Source organism: Crotalus tigris, unplaced genomic scaffold (assembly GCF_016545835.1).
Source record: "Crotalus tigris isolate CLP2741 ecotype Arizona unplaced genomic scaffold, ASM1654583v1 scf7180000017545.3456711, whole genome shotgun sequence".
NCBI lineage: Eukaryota > Metazoa > Chordata > Lepidosauria > Squamata > Viperidae > Crotalus > Crotalus tigris.
In genome coordinates, this window is record NW_024096464.1 from 247,040 (window position 1) to 263,461 (window position 16,422).

The 16,422-nt window shown below is 36.5% G+C and overlaps 1 protein-coding gene across 1 annotated transcript in view; it reads right to left on the reverse strand.

Annotated features, from left to right (window-relative positions):
* LOC120304206 (cytosolic phospholipase A2 epsilon-like) overlaps positions 1–16,422 on the reverse strand; it is a 58,151-nt gene that overhangs the window by 5,818 nt on the left and 35,911 nt on the right. The window contains exons 13-14 of the mRNA XM_039334514.1: positions 15,078–15,188; positions 6,746–6,937 (exon numbers count right to left, since the gene is read on the reverse strand). Coding sequence (XP_039190448.1) covers positions 6,746–6,937; positions 15,078–15,188 — 303 coding nt within the window. The remainder of the gene's footprint in view (positions 1–6,745; positions 6,938–15,077; positions 15,189–16,422) is intronic.

Genomic DNA, 16,422 nt, shown 5'->3' on the forward strand with positions numbered 1-16,422 from the left:
TGTCAGATCTGCGGAGCACAGCGTTCATCAGCTGGCCCGCAGTTCGAAATCCCCTTCCCGGGCGAAGGGAAGGGGTAGAGACTGCAGGAATAGAGGTAGAACCTCCGAACCTCCTCTGGATTTCTTCTTTGAGGGGGCAGAAGGAGCGCTCCCTCGGAGTTCCTGCCTTCTCCGCCTCTCAGCTGTCTTTGTTTCTTCGGAAGCAAAGTGAAACGCCGCTACCATCTCCGCACTTAAAGTTTTCTGGTGAGTGATTTTTAAAGCAGACAGAACTGTTTAAAGGATTTTACTTAGAGTTAGAGATTTATTTTTTTTTAATTTTTTTCTTAGCCTATGCTGATTTTTTTTTTTTTATTTTTTTTGGGCGGAAAGTGAGAGTGAAAGTAAAATGGCGCTTTGAAAGTTTTTTTTTCCTATCTCCGGAAAGAAAAGACGGACTGAATGAAATGCATGTTTAGCATTGCTCTTTTTTTTCCTTTAAGTTTCTTTTTCTTTTAAAGTGCTTTGGAAGTTTTTATTTTTATTGCACTTTTCTTGGTCTTTTTTCATTTGTAAAGATTTAAGCATTTTTTTTTCTTTTTAAGAAGAAAGAAAGAGAGACTAATTTTTTTAAAAAAAATGGCTTCAAAGAGACAACCAGCCTCTATAGTCTCTAAGGTGATTTCTTCTCCTGTTATTGCAACTGTTCAACAACAACTTAAAGTAACACCACCGGTGCAGCAACCTAAGGCTACATCTCCACCTTCTCCTCCCCCATCAGTGTCTGCACAAGACATTAAAGATATAATGGGAAATGCTGTGTCTCAATTTAGGGAGGAAGTGAAGCAACTTCTGGAACAGAGCAAGTCTGAAAGTAAGGAGGAAATGAAGAAAGAAATGAAGGAGCTTTTTGTACAGAATAATACTATTTTGAGGGAAGATATAGTCTCAGCTTTATCTGGATTGGCTTCTGTGGTCGTGAAGCTGGACTCCAGGGTGGAAGAAGTCGCAGAAAAAGTAGATTTTCTTGAGTATAAATTTCAAGATATGGAAAAAAAGGTGGAAACTTCACAAGATGATATTCTTATGTTTCAGTATAGACAGATGGAATATGCTTTGAGAATTAGGGGTCTTAAAGAAGATATGAATCAAGATCTGATGGAGATGGTGATCAATGATTTAGCTGTTGTCTTGAATATAGATAAAGATGAATTACGTGGAGAAGTGGAAAAAATTTACAGAGTTAACTCTTGGATTGCGAAACAGAAGAATCTGCCAAGAGATGTGGTGATTTATTTTGCTAAGAAGTCTCTGCGCAATCAGATTTTACAAGCTTTTTATAATAAGAGATTTCAGATTGCTGCCCAAGATATCATTATCCTAAAGGAAATCCCATCCAAAATTTTAAGAAGCAGAAAAGATTTTGCTTTTTTAGCAAATGAACTTAAAACAAGATTGATGCCATTCAGATGGGAGATTCTGATGGGTATTGTTTTGAGCCATGCGGGGATACGTTATAGACTTAATACGGTTGCTAAAGCTAAAGAATTTTATAACACGGTCCTGGGAGCAGGCTCATCTTCATCCATGACTCAGAGAGCTTTGAGTGATAAAGAGGTGGAACAGCAGTCTGAAGGACTAGGTTTGATGGCTGCTGGGCAGGTGGAATGGATGCGTCAAGCAGAGGTTAAAGAACAGAGAATGACTCGTGCAGCACATAAACGTAAGGAAAAGGAACAGCAGAAGAAAGAAGCTAAAGAATCTTATCATCAGATTGTTTCGATGCCGGTGGGAGGAGCAAGACCTAAAAGCTCTGCAACACATTCTTCACTAGCAGATCTTGAGGGAATCTTCTCCAGGCTCCTGGTTGAGGGAGATGGCAAAGTTTCTGACCTGGAATGTTAACGGTCTTAACTTTCCCCAGAAGAGAAAGAAAATCTTTCATTATTTAAAGCAACATAATAATGACATTATTTGTTTGCAGGAAACTCATATTCTACTTAAGGATCAAAAATATTTAGCTAATGCTCGCTTGGGATCTCATTTTGTATCTCCTGTCCCTGGAAAAAAAGGGGGTGTGGTGATTTATGTTAAGCAAAATTTACCAGCTTGCTTGATAGAATCAGATCCTCAAGGAAGATATGTTATGATTGAACTTGGCCTATATGGTAAGAAAATACTAATAGTGGGATTGTATGCACCAAACCAGCAGCAGGAACAATTTTATAGGTTGTTACATCAGAAAATAACCTTGTTGGATTATAGGTCAGTGATATTAATGGGAGACTAGAATGGTGTTCTAGATACACAGAAAGACAAAAAAGGTTTTTCTACCCTCTTTAAACAGGCTAAACTACCTAAAGCTTTTTTTGATTTGAAAGAAGATTGGGAATTGAGAGACTGTTGGTGTGAACGTAATCAGGAGGAAAGAGACTTTACCTTCTTCTCAGATAGACACCAATCTTTCTCAAGGATTGATTTCTTCTTGACTACAACAGACTTATATAATAGGGTGAAGAATGTAAAAAAAATTTCCTAGGTCATTGACAGATCATAGTCCAGTTTGGATGGAACTGGTTGCTGAGAAAGAGGAGAGGAGATCCTGGAGGTTGAATGAGAATTTATTTAAACAAGAAAAAAATGTTCAAAAATTAAAGGAATGCTTAAAGGACTATTTTGTTTTAAATATGTATAAGGGAACATCAATATCAATGGTATGGGATGCAAGCAAAGCTTTTATGTGTGGGATTCTGATAAAAATGAATAATTTTCATAGACAAAAGCAGATTCGGAAACGTAAAGAATTGGAAGATGAGATTAAATTAAAAGAGAAGCTTTTAATTTCAAATCCTTTAGATGAAAAGGTGAAAGGAGCTATAAAATTGTTAAAAACACAATTTAACATGCTGATGGCTGATCAAGCTGCAACTAATTTAATGTTTATGAAACAAAATACATTTTGTAATGCTAATAAACCAGGGAGATGGCTTGCTTATCAGTTAAGAAAGAAACAGAGACAGAGAGCTATAGATAAAATAAATTATAAGGGTAAATTGGTTTATCAGAAAGAATTGATTAAGAAATCTTTTTTAGATTATTATCAAAAATTATATAAGAGTACTAATGTACAAACTATAGATATAAAGAATTATCTAAGCAAAGCTAATCTTCCTAAATTAACAGAAGATCAGAAAAAAGAGATTAATGGTTTAATTACCAAGGAGGAAATTGTGACAGCTATTAAGCAATTAAAATTAGGTAAAGCGCCGGGTACGGATGGTCTGACATCTATTTACTATAAAACTTTAGTAGAAGAGATGATTCAACCTTTATGTGAGCTTTTTAATAATATATTACAGGGTTTAGAGATCCCTCCGTCATGGCGCAACGCTTTTATATCTTTGATTCCAAAAGAGGATCAAGATCTCACTTTGCCTAAGAATTATAGGCCTATATCTCTTTTAAATGTGGATTATAAAATCTTTGCAAAAATTATAGCTAATAGGTTTATGAGGGTCTTGTAGCAGCTTATACACAAGGATCAATCGGGTTTTATAACTGGAAGGTATATGAAAAATAATGTTAGACAAATTATTAACTTATTAGAATATTTAGATAAAAACAACCAAGTTTCTGCAGGGCTGATATTTTTGGATGCCGAAAAAGCCTTTGATCAATTGAATTGGCAGTTTATGTTATGTTTAATTAAGGAGATGAATTTTGGACAAAATATATTACAAGCTTTATCTAATATATATCAAAAACAGACTGCTCAACTTATTGTTAATGGGGGTTTGTCAGAGGTTTTTACAATAGAAAAAGGTACAAGACAGGGATGTCCATTATCTCCGTTATTATTTGTTTTAACATTGGAAATTTTGTTGATTAAAATTCGGGAGTCTCAAGAAATTAAAGGAATAGAGATTAATAAAAAAGAATATAAGTTAAGAGCTTTTGCAGATGACCTGGTTGTGACTTTGTCTCAACCTACTCACTCGGTAGTAAAATTATTACAATTGATTCATCAATATGGGTGTGTATCGGGCTTTAAAATTAATAATAATAAGACTAAAATATTACCTAAAAATATGACTAACTGTGATAAACAGACCTTGGTTAATTTAACAGATTTTGAAGTTGTTGATAAGGTAAAATATTTGGGGGTTATATTATCTGCTTCTAATGTAAAATTGTATAAAAATAATTATGAAAAGTTGTGGATTCGGGTACAGAAGGATTTAAAGAATTGGAATAACTTACAGTTATCTCTTATGGGTAGAATTGCAGTTATTAAAATGAATGTTTTACCAAAATTTCTTTTTTTGTTTCAAATGTTACCTATCTTAAAGAATGAACTTAATTTAAATGAATGGCAGAAGGGTATTAATAAATTTATTTGGGCAGGGAAAAAACCGAGGGTAAAACTTAAAATTATGCAAGATTTTCGTGAGAGAGGTGGACTCAAGGTACCAAATTTGAAATTATACTATGATGCTGTGGTCTTAACATTAATTAGTGATTGGGTAAATTTAACAAATGTAGAAATACTCCACCTAGAGGGTTGGGATTTACTTTTTGGATGGCATGCCTATTTAATATTTAATAAAAAAGTGGACCGGGTCTTTAAATCTCATATTATAAGGATTTCTTTACTTCGGGTTTGGAGGAAATATTACAAAAGTGATTTTAAAATACCATTATGGGCTATACCTTGGCATGCGATAGAAGGGATAAAGAGAGGAGTTAAGATGGATATGGTTTCTTATATACAATACTTAGATGGGATGGTCAAAATTGGCAGTTAAAATCTTTGGAAGATTTAGTTCATGAAAATATTACTTACTCATGGTTTCAATATAGACAAATAGTGGATAGATGGCAGATGGATCGTAATATGGGTTGGCTTAGAGAAGATGAAAATTTGTTTAAACAAGTAAGGGATCAAAGACCAACTCATATTAAGAGGGTTTATGGGGTTTTAGTAGAAAAGGATTCAGAATCCGAATTAATCAAAGATTGTATGATTAAATGGGCACAAAATATTGGTGAACCAATCCCATTGGATACTTGGGAACTTATCTGGTGAGGAATGTTAAATTTACACAAGCACAGAACTTAACAGAGAATTTTTATAAAATGTTTTATAGATGGCACCTTGATCCACAAAAAATGTCTATTATGATCTACAGCCTAAATGTTGGAGATGTGGTTGTTTGGATGCTACTTATTATCATATCTGGTGGTCGTGTAAAAATATAAAAGCTTTTTGGATTAAGATATGGTGGAATATTCAAAGAATTTTTAGAAGGAGGGTAAAATTTACCCCGCAATTATTTTTATTAGGTATTGTTACTGACTGTGATGCTAAGGGAGTTATATTGATGTTAAATTTGATCACAGCCGCAAGGCTGCTAGTAGGACAATATTGGAAGAAGGAATCTTTGCCTACTTTGCAAGAGTGGTTTTATAAAGTTTCCTATTTGGCGGAAATGGCAAAGATTTCGGCTTTCTTTTTTTTTTATTGAAAATTTTTATTTTTTAAAACATACAATCATTTATAAAAATACAATAAAATTTTAAAATAGAGAACCCCCCCCCTTACCCTCCCTCCCACCCCCACCCCCCCTCCCTTCACTTCCCAGAGCAGAATACAGGGTTAAGAAAAAAAAAGAAAAAGAAAATTATAATAATTAAAAAAAAGAAAAAAAAAAGAGAAAGAAAAAAAAATATCATAATTAACCTTTAACTCCATAACTTATAAAACAATTCTCTATAATATTTGATATTCATTCATAAAATAAATAAAACTTTTTAATTCCATATTTTTTCTGAATATAATCTATCCACCTTCCCCATACAGTAATATATCTTTCTTGTGTATGATCCTTTAAATAAGCAGAAATTTAGATTTCGGCTTTCTTAAAGGAGCAATCTCAAGAGACATTTTTTGTTGTATGGGAAAAATGGATAAATTTTATACAATATAATTTGGATATGGAAAAATATCATTTAGCTTTCTTATAACTTGTATAGATTGTTTTTTCTTTTCTTTTTCCGTCTTTTGTTTTTTCTTTTTTATCTTTTTTTTTCTCTTTCTCTCTCTCTTTCCTTTCTTTCTTTTTTCTTTTTTAAGTATTTTTTTTTATTAATGCTTACATATATTTTATTATTATAAGATGTAAAATTGGTTTAGATATTTTAAAATTTTAGATAAGCCTATATTCAGTTCTGGGAAGTTCGGGGAGGGGGGAGGGAGGGGTGGGCTTGGGAGGGATGGGGTGAGGGTTGATTTGTTTTTGGTTGTATATTTGTAAAACCTTTAAAAATTTTCAATAAAAAAAATACTCCTTAAAAATCTTACCCATTGGTATGTGATATTCTTCAGTTCTTGCAAATACCTTTAGCAACATTATTTTATTGTTCATTTAAAATATTGTGGAATTAGAATTATCCAAATCATATTCCAGTAACATATCTGAGCCAGATTATGAACTCATTCCACTCTTTGTTACTTTGGACTTCAAATGCTTCATTTTGGCAGCTAGGTTCACATATTGTGCAAAGCTGTTAATGTAATTCGTTTGGCTTGAAGAATCCAACCAGTGTAGTTTATATGACAATTGCTATTTTCAAGAGAGAGAGATGTCCAATTTTGGACAACTTACTAAGTATATTTTTGGATAAACACTTGCATTTTTAAAAAATCAAGTCAGCCATCATGTTAATGAACAAACTGATACATATTTTCTTAGCATTTACCATGTACCTTTCCATATAGAAAAATTTTTATTCTCTAGATATCCATTGTTTAATTGGAATCCATTTAAGAAATTGTAGACTTCTGATGTTGATACACGCTCTGTTATGACTTTGCGAATTATCTTCATAATCATATGTCTAGGCGTGACCAGATAAGTATTCACTGTTTCAGCTACTGGTGGAAGAGGTGGTTTTTCTTCTGAAGAATAGAATATACATAAGTTAATTTAGAGAAGCAAAGACTAAGAGGAAAAGATAGACTAATGTATATTGCAAAATTTTCGGCATTGATTATATCATTTCAAAGTGTACCAAAGACCAAGCCCCTTAGAACATTTATTATATGCATTTCTGTATATTAAAAATGTTTTGAATTGGTTTCCATTTTCTTCTAAACACTCTTGTTACTTGACCTTTGAACAATTCTGAATTCAGTAGCAGTTTCTGTGAAAAAAAAGAATAAAACATATTGTGATTGGCCTATGGAGCTCAATTTTTGGTATACCCTATATGGGGGGAGTGGGGAGAGGGAGGGAAGAAGGGAGAGAGAGATTGTATGTGTGTATGTGTGTATGTATATTTTTTCATATATACATATATATACATATAAATATACATACTTACAAACATAGGTACAGACATACATATACATAAATGCAGCACAGATATTCTTTTCATATGCTTATTAATATAGAATTAATATAATAGTTAGGTTATTCTCTGACTGTATGTGGAATAAAACTCCTGCAGTTGTCCACATGGCTGGTGAATAAAGCTTTTTTGGGTGTAATCAGGCATGATATAGAGCTGGCTAGTTGACATTAGACCTCATCCTTGTATAATGATATTGATTATACTGATTGAGAAATACAGTACACCAGTGATGGCGAACCTTTTAAAGACTGAGTGCCCAAATTGCAACCCAAAACCCACTTATTTTTTACAAAGTGCCAGAGCCATATCAGCATTGTGGTGCCCTCAAGGGGGGACAGGGAGGCACCTCTGAGTGCCGCCTCTGGCATGCAAAAAGCAGGGGGTGCAAAAATGGGCCACCATGCTGCAAGGAGCAAAAACGGCTGCTGCTGCACCGCGGGGTGCAGATGCAAAGCACTGCACCACGCAAGAATGGGGCAATGAGCATCATGCAGGCCCTAGCCTTGCCCCATTTGCAGTTTGTGTGTGCTTGCAGCCTCGTGCGCGCATGTATGCATGTAAAATGCTTCCCCCTCCCTTTTCTTCCAGTCAACCAATTGACAATAGTTGGTGACCTCTGCTTTACCACCTCTACTCAAGCTTGCTAGTCAGCCGCTTCACCTCCTTTGTGCTGGGCAGGGCGCCTGCTCTGGGCAGTGGTGGCGGCCTGATGGACCTGCTGGTGGCGGCAGCAGCACATGTGCCAACAAAGAGGGCTCTGAGTGCCGCCTCTGGTACATGTGCCATAGGTTGGCCACCCCTGCAGTAGACAATCTTGTGTTTCTCTTTATGTGGCTTTTGCCATCTTCAATTCAGCATTGGACTCTAGCTCAAGACCCTTTCTATGGGAAAAACTAAGGGGACTGGACATCGACTGATGCTATTGTTCCTAATCCATGAATTGTATCAAGACACTATTCTTGTGAATCAAAGTAAGATTCAATCCACAGGAGTCTAATTTCAGACTTAATCTCCGTGCACAGTAGAATCAGGCATGGATGCATTTTAACACACACACACACACACACACACACACACACACACACACACACACACTGTTTTACTTATGGGTCAACTAATAGCAAAAGAATTTTTGATCCAAACTTCCATCTGCTTGGAATAACAGAAATGTATGTTCTACTTCTGTTTTATGCAGGTGACATAGCCATTGTTTCAAGGACCCCCAATGGTTTTTGGTGCACAGTCAAAAGTCTTGTGTGCTATTGCAATGAACATCACCTTGTTCTAAACTTCCACAAGACCAAAATAATGGTCTCTGCTATAAAAAAAAATATTCAGTAAGTTTCACTAGGCATTAGAAGGGCAAAAATTGTGTAGGTGAGACTTTTCAAATATTTAGATTGCCTTTTAAAACTCAAGTAAATGGAACTCACACATCAACATAGAGGATGCACAGACTCAAAAAAAAATTCCTTCTTCAGCTGTCTTAAGATTCTTCCGCACTAGAGGTGGAGAATGTATCCCTTATACTTCTCAAATTATTCACAGCCAAATCACTGGCTCAGGTGTTCCATGTTTCCCAGCTAGGCTCCTTTCTAAACAATACACAGAGGGAAACTATCCAAACTAAGTTTATAAGAATGGTGTTTCAAGTTCCAAAACGCATATCTAATGCAATTTTGAGATTAGAATTTGGTCAGATAAAGGAGGAGGTTAAGGCATGTTTATTAATCTTTAATTGCTAGCTTAAATCTATTATTTTTCAGTTGTCATTATTTGTCATTATTCTATAGTAGCATTTCTCAATCTTGATAACTTTAAAGTGTGTGCACTTCAACTCTCAGAATTCTTCTGCCAGCATGGTAACTGGGAAATTCTGGGAGGGAACTCTACACAGCTGAAAGTTGCCAAGGCCAGGAAACATTGCCCTTTGGGGTACAGCTATTAACTTTTTCATTCTTTCAGTGACATTCTGAAATACGAATGAGATGTAGAAAAACCAAATGTACAGGTATAGTATAGGGGGTACCTTGCTCAATAGTAGTAAATGTGAGAGGGATCTGGGATCTAGTGGAAATCACTTAAATATGAGCCAGCAAAGTGCTGCAGCTGTCAAAAAAGCCAACCCAGTGGTGGGCTGCATTAACAGAGGGATAGAATCAAGATCACGTGAAGTATTAATACCACTTTACAATGCATTAGTAAAGTCACACTTGGAATACTGCATCCAGTTTTGGTCACCACAATGTAAAAAAGATGCTGAGACTCTAGAAAGAGTACAGAGAAGAGCAACAAAGATGATTAGGGGACTGGAGGCTAAAACATATAAGGAATGGTTGCTGGAATTGGTATGTCTAGTTTAACGAAGAGAAGGATGAGGGGGGACATGATAGCAGTGTTCCACTATCTCAGGGACTGCCACAAAGAAGAGGGAGTCAAGCTATTCTCCAAGGCATCTGAAGGCAGGACGAGAAGCAACGGATGGAAACTGATCAAGGAGAGAAGCAACTTAGAACTAAGGAGAAACTTCCTGACAGTTAGAACCAATGAAACAACCTGCCTCCAGAAGCGGTGAATTCTCCAACACTGGAAGTTTTAAAGAAGAGACTGGATAGCCATTTGTCTGAAATGGTATAGGATTTCCTGCTTGAGCAGGTGGCTGGACTCAATGACTTCCAAGGTCTCTTTCAACCTGATGATGATGATGATGATGATGATGATGATGATGGATCATCGCACAGTCAGCCAGATGTTCAGACTGGATTTGGCATTTTGTCTACCTATCGAGTCCTTACCCAGGACCTGGGATAGGCAGATGTGGATGTTTGATGGTATTACAGATATCGTCGCAGGATGGAAGCAGTTCCTAGTAAGGCTGCCTTTTGCAATTGACTAATAGCGAATTTGTCAATGTCAATGGTGTTCAAGTGGTGCTCCAGTTGTTTTGGGATTGCACCCAAGGAGCCTATTACTATTGGTACTACCCTTGCTTGCTTTTGCCACAGTCTTTCTATTTCTATTTGTAGGTCTTTGTATTTTGTTATCTTCTCCAGTTCTTTCTCTTCTATTCTGCTGTCTCCAGGCACTGCCACGTCCACTATCCAGACTTTTTGTCTTTCTTATCGACAATTGTTAAGTCTGGGGTGTTATGTTGCAGGTGCTTGTCTGTTTGAATTCTGAAGTCCCAGAGCAGTTTAATTTTATCATTTTCTATGACTTTCTCTATTTTATGATCCCACCAGTTTTTGCTTACAGGCAAATGATATTTTTTGCAGATCTTCCAATGCACCATTGTTGCTACTTTGTCATGCCGCTGCTTGTAGTCAGCCTGTGCAATCTTCTTGCAACAGCTTACCAGGTGGTCCACTGTTTCTTCAGCTTCTTTGCATAGGCGGCACTTACTGTCTGTTGCTGTCTTCTCAATTTTGACTTTATATGCATTTGTCCTTAAGGCTTGGTCTTGTGCAGCCAGAATTAGTCCCTCGGTCTCTTTCTTCAATTTTCCTGCTCTTAGCCATGCCAGGTCTTGTTATTATCTGCTTTCCCAGCTATTTTTTTAATGTATTGGCCATGTAGTGCTTTGTCTTCCCATGCCTCTCTTCTGTTCTTCATTTGTTCTTTCTTGTAGGCCAGTTTGGTCTCTCCAGTAGTCAGTAAGCCTTCCTGATATACTAATTTCAGTGCATCTTCATCACTGTTCTTCAGATATTCTTCCAAAGCCATTTTTTCTTCTTCAACCATCTGATATACTTGTAGCATTCCACACCCACCAATTTGCCTTGGGAGATAAAGTCTGTCAATGTCACTGCATGGATGAAGGGCATGATTCATTGTCATTATTTTTCTGGTCTGCCTATCCATTGCTTTTAGTTCTGCTTGAGTCCAGTTCACTATTCCAGCTGTGAACCTAATGACTGGAATTGCCCAGGTGTTTATTGCCTTTATGGTATTTCCTCCATTGAGTTTGGACTTTAAGATCTTCTTCACTCCCTTGATGTATTCACCTCTAATCTTTTTCTTGACTTCAGTGTGCTTGATGTTGTCAGCTTGAAGGATACCCAAATATTTGTACTAATCTTCCTCATCCAGACTCTTAATGTTATTTTCATGGGGCATCTTGATTCCTTCAGTTTTCACTACTTTTCCTTGTTTGATAGTAAGTGTATTACTATTATTATTATTATCGATCATCGCACAGTCAGCCAGATGTTCAGACTGGATTTGGCATTTTGTCTACCTATCGAGTCCTTACCCAGGACCTGGGATAGGCAGATGTGGATGTTTGATGGTATTACAGATATCGTCGCAGGATGGAAGCAGTTCCTAATAAGGCCGCCTTTTGCAATTGACTAATAGCGAATTTGTCAATGCCAATGGTGTTCAAGTGGTGCTCCAGTTGTTTTGGGATTGCACCCAAGGAGCCTATGACTATTGGTACTACCCTTGCTTGCTTTTGCCACAGTCTTTCTATTTCTATTTGTAGGTCTTTGTATTTTGTTATCTTCTCCAGTTCTTTCTCTTCTATTCTGCTATCTCCAGGCACTGCCACGTCCACTATCCAGACTTTTTTGTCTTTCTTATCGACAATTGTTAAGTCTGGGGTGTTATGTTGCAGGTGCTTGTCTGTTTGAATTCTGAAGTCCCAGAGCAGTTTAATTTTATCATTTTCTATGACTTTCTCTATTTTATGATCCCACCAGTTTTTGCTTACAGGCAAATGATATTTTTTGCAGATCTTCCAATGCACCATTGTTGCTACTTTGTCATGCTGCTGCTTGTAGTCAGTTGTGCAATCTTCTTGCAACAGCTTACCAGTGGTCCACTGTTTCTTCAGCTTCTTTGCATAGGCGGCACTTACTGTCTGTTGCTGTCTTCTCAATTTTGACTTTGTATGCATTTGTCCTTAAGGCTTGGTCTTGTGCAGCCAGAATTAGTCCCTCGGTCTCTTTCTTCAATTTTCCTGCTCTTAGCCATTGCCAGGTCTTTTTATTATCTGCTTTCCCAGCTATTTTTTTAATGTATTGGCCATGTAGTGCTTTGTCTTCCCATGCCTCTATTCTGTTCTTCATTTGGTCTTTCTTGTAGGCCAGTTTGGTCTCTCCAGTAGTCAGTAAGCCTTCCTGATATACTAATTTCAGTGCATCTTCATCATTGTTCTTCAGATATTCTTCCAAAGCCAGTTTTTCTTCTTCAACCATCTGATGTACTTGTAGCATTCCACGCCCACCTATTTGCCTTGGTAGATAAAGTCTGTCAATGTCACTGCGTGGATGAAGGGCATGATTCATTGTCATTATTTTTCTGGTCTGCCTATCCATTGCTTTTAGTTCTGCTTGAGTCCAGTCCACTATTCCAGCTGTGTACCTAATGACTGGGATTGCCCAGGTGTTGATTGCCTTTATGGTATTTCCTCCATTGAGTTTGGATTTTAAGATCTTCTTCACTCTCTTGATGTATTCACCTCTAATCTTTTTCTTGACTTCAGTGTGCTTGATGTTGTCAGCTTGAAGGATACCCAAGTATTTGTAGTACTCTTCCTCATCCAGACTCTTAATGTTATTTTCGTGGGGCATCTTGATTCCTTCAGTTTTCACTATTTTTCCTTGTTTGATAGTAAGTGTGGCACATTTGTCCAAGCCAAACTCCATAACAATATCTTGGCTATATATACGGACAGTGTTGAGCAGCGATTCTATTTCAGATGATGTTTTTCCGTACAGCTTCAGGTCATCCATATAAAGGAGATGGGATAGTCTGGCAGATGTTTTTGATGTTTGATAGCCATGTCCTGAGTTATTCAGTATTGTTGACAGAGGAAACAGTGCAATAACAAATAGTAATGGTGATAATGAATCTCCTTGAAATATTCCTCTCTTGATATTAACCTCTCCCAGCCTCTCACCATTGATCTGCAACTGTGTCTTCCATTGTGCCATCGATCTTTGCACAAATTTTCTGATGTTTCTACTGACTCCTGTTATTTCTAGGCACTTTATTATCCAATCATGTGGCAGAGAGTCAAATGCCTTTTTGTAGTCAATCCATGCCACATTCAAGTTGGTCTTCCTTCTCTTGCAGTTTTCCAAGATCATTTTGTCTATTAGGAGTTGATCTTTTGTTCCTCTGCTATTGGGGCGGTTTCCTTTCTGCTCAGGTGGAAAGAGATTGTTTTCAACTAGATGCTGTTGCACTGCATCAGCTACTACACCAGTTAGTAATTTGAAAGTTGTTGGTAAGCAGGTAATTGGCCTGTAGTTACCTGGTGTTGCCCCTTTTGCTGGATTTTTCATTATTAGGTAGGTTTTCCCAGTTGTTAGCCACTTTTCAATTTCTCCTCCTTGTAGTATATTGTTGAACTGTTTGGCAATGAGTGGGTGTATAACAGTTAGATGTTTCAACCAAAACCCATGCAGTTCATCTTCACCTGGTGCTGACCAATTTTTGATTTTCTTTGCTCTTTTTTCTACCATTTTTGTTGTTATTGCTAGTTCTTTCATTTCAACTTCTGTTTTATTTGCATCCACCTCTTTTAACCAAGCCGCATCCTTGTTGTATTTCTTTGGGTTATCCCATATCTGCTTCCAGAACTGCACTGTTTCTTCCTTGTCAGGTACTGCCTGATTCCTTGCAGTTTCTCCATTGATGGATTGGTAGAAACGTTTCTGATTGGATTGAAATTGGAGGTTCTGCCTATAGTTTGCAATTCGAGCTTCATATCTACTGATTTTCCTGGCTATAGCTGTTATTTGTTGCTTTATTATTTCCAGTGCTTCCTTGATCTTCCTTGTTTCTAAGTGGTATTTCTTGATTAGGTATTCTTTGGTCTTCTTGTTCTTCAGCTTCTTTTCTTTCATCTGTTCTAGCTTGCTTGCATGTGATCTTAACTTGCTGATCTTATTTTCTAGTCTAACCTTCCATTTTTCTGGTGCACTGTTTGTTTGTTTTTCTTTTTTGTTGATTTTGCATCCCAGGTATTCTGTTATAACTGCAGCTGTGCTGTACATTAGTTGGTTTGTTTCTTGCAGTGAATTGGTGCTTATACTTGATATTGCAATATTTGCATCTTTTAATGCTTGTGCTAGCTGTTTCTTTGGAACAAGCTTCAATGCAGGTAGCCTTATTCTGTTGTTTTTGTGCTGTTCTAGATGCTCAGTTATTCTTTGTTTCAATTCTTTTATTTCTTTAGTTAGAGGGTTTTGTTCTTCCTGAGGTAGAGGTGCCTGGTTTCCAAATGAGAACAGTTGTATATCTCTATTCCCTCACTGCCAACTCCCCCTGGTTGTTGTTGTTGTTGTTGTTATTATTATTATTATTATTATTATTATTATTATTATTATTATTATTATTATTTATGCCCATATCTATTAACAATCTACATCATATTTTGAGAAAGACTACTGTAGTTGTAAACCTAAACTGTTAAACATTTGAAGTTCAATAAAAGAAAACATAGCAAAGACCAGTTAAGTTCTCGTATGTAATTTGCTGCAGTGGTTTAATTGGTCTTTTTCATTACATTTTAGAATTAACATTTTTACAATAGTATAGCTGCTTTGAATTAACTTAATGGAAATCTACACCCAGGATTTTATCACTAGAATTGATACTCAAGCTTAGAAAGTTATTGTATAAACTAAATAATTAAAATCCATAATCAAATTTAAAGTGACTTGTATTTTACTAACCTATTTGCTTTATTTTGTCCTGGGTATAGCTATACCAAAAACTGTCTTCTGAACTGTCAATTCCTTGCCAGGCATCCAAGAGGTTAAAGGAAAACACATTACTCCATATACCTAAAGAAAGATCAAGAGTTAGTAAGATTTTCAATTATAGTTCTGAACTGTATACATCAAGGGGCCCCAACCCCCGGTCCGTGGACATGCCAGAAACTGGTCTGTACAAACAAGCAAATCAGAGGTTTGTGGCATCTCAAACATTCATATCAGTTAAAGTATAAGCTTCCATAAAATAGAATGTAACCATCATTGGACAATAGTAATATATTATTCTGATTTAAGAGGAATCAAAGAATATTTTCAACAGATTTGGAAGACGATAAAAATGTTTCAGCCCTTTTCTTGTGGTAGTTTTCAAGAACAGCCTGATCCTCCATTTAGTTGATTTCAGTAATGAACTAAAAGTGTTGTGCCTTTGAGTCATTACTGGCTCCTGGCAAATCCATTGGAGAAGTCCTTTCAGTTTTTTTGGCAAAAGAAAATGGTAGTTTGCCATTGTCGTAAGTGGTTTGCCATTGCCTCTTTCCCAGGGATGAGAGAGAGAGTGGCTGACTCCAGGTCACCCAGTTGGCTTCATGCCTAAGCCAGGACTAGAATCCACAGTCTCGTGAATTCTAACCTGGTGTCTTAACCATTACATCAGTCTGATTCTCTGAACTGGAAGTATCTAACAGCATATATAATAATTAAAGTATTGATAATGCTAAAACCATTGTGAAACTGCCTAGAGTAACATAATCCATATTAATAATCAGAGCAACAGAATAAATATGTTCCTCTTCAGTATTGTTGGTTCATGAAGTCAATTTTTAAATCTTCAACAAAATCAAAAATTTTAAGGAGAAAGTTAAAAAAACAGAACAGCTCTAAGCTAGACAACCTTTAGATGCTTTCATAGCAGGGCCTCAAGCTATTTCATACCTCAGTGTGGGTGCGTCTTTAAAGGAGGACAATTGCTTCACAGAAACAGAGATGATGGGGAATTTGTTTTACTATGTACAAGTCTATTTACAAGCATTGGGGAAAAAGTTTCCAAACTTTTCAATTTCTGCTAATTTCTCTCTCCCAGGGCTATTCACTAGCAGCACCTGCTCCACAATATTTTAATGAGTAGTCCTGGCTCTATCCCGTGGTACACAGGCTTTCAAAAAAGATACATTATTTTTAAGGAAGAGATTTGTTAATGGAACAACATACATACACCCCACACATACACTGCCACTGTTTTTCCTATCTAATCAAAAGAATTTAATTACAAATAATGTAAGAAATTTTTACTCAAGAATAAGGT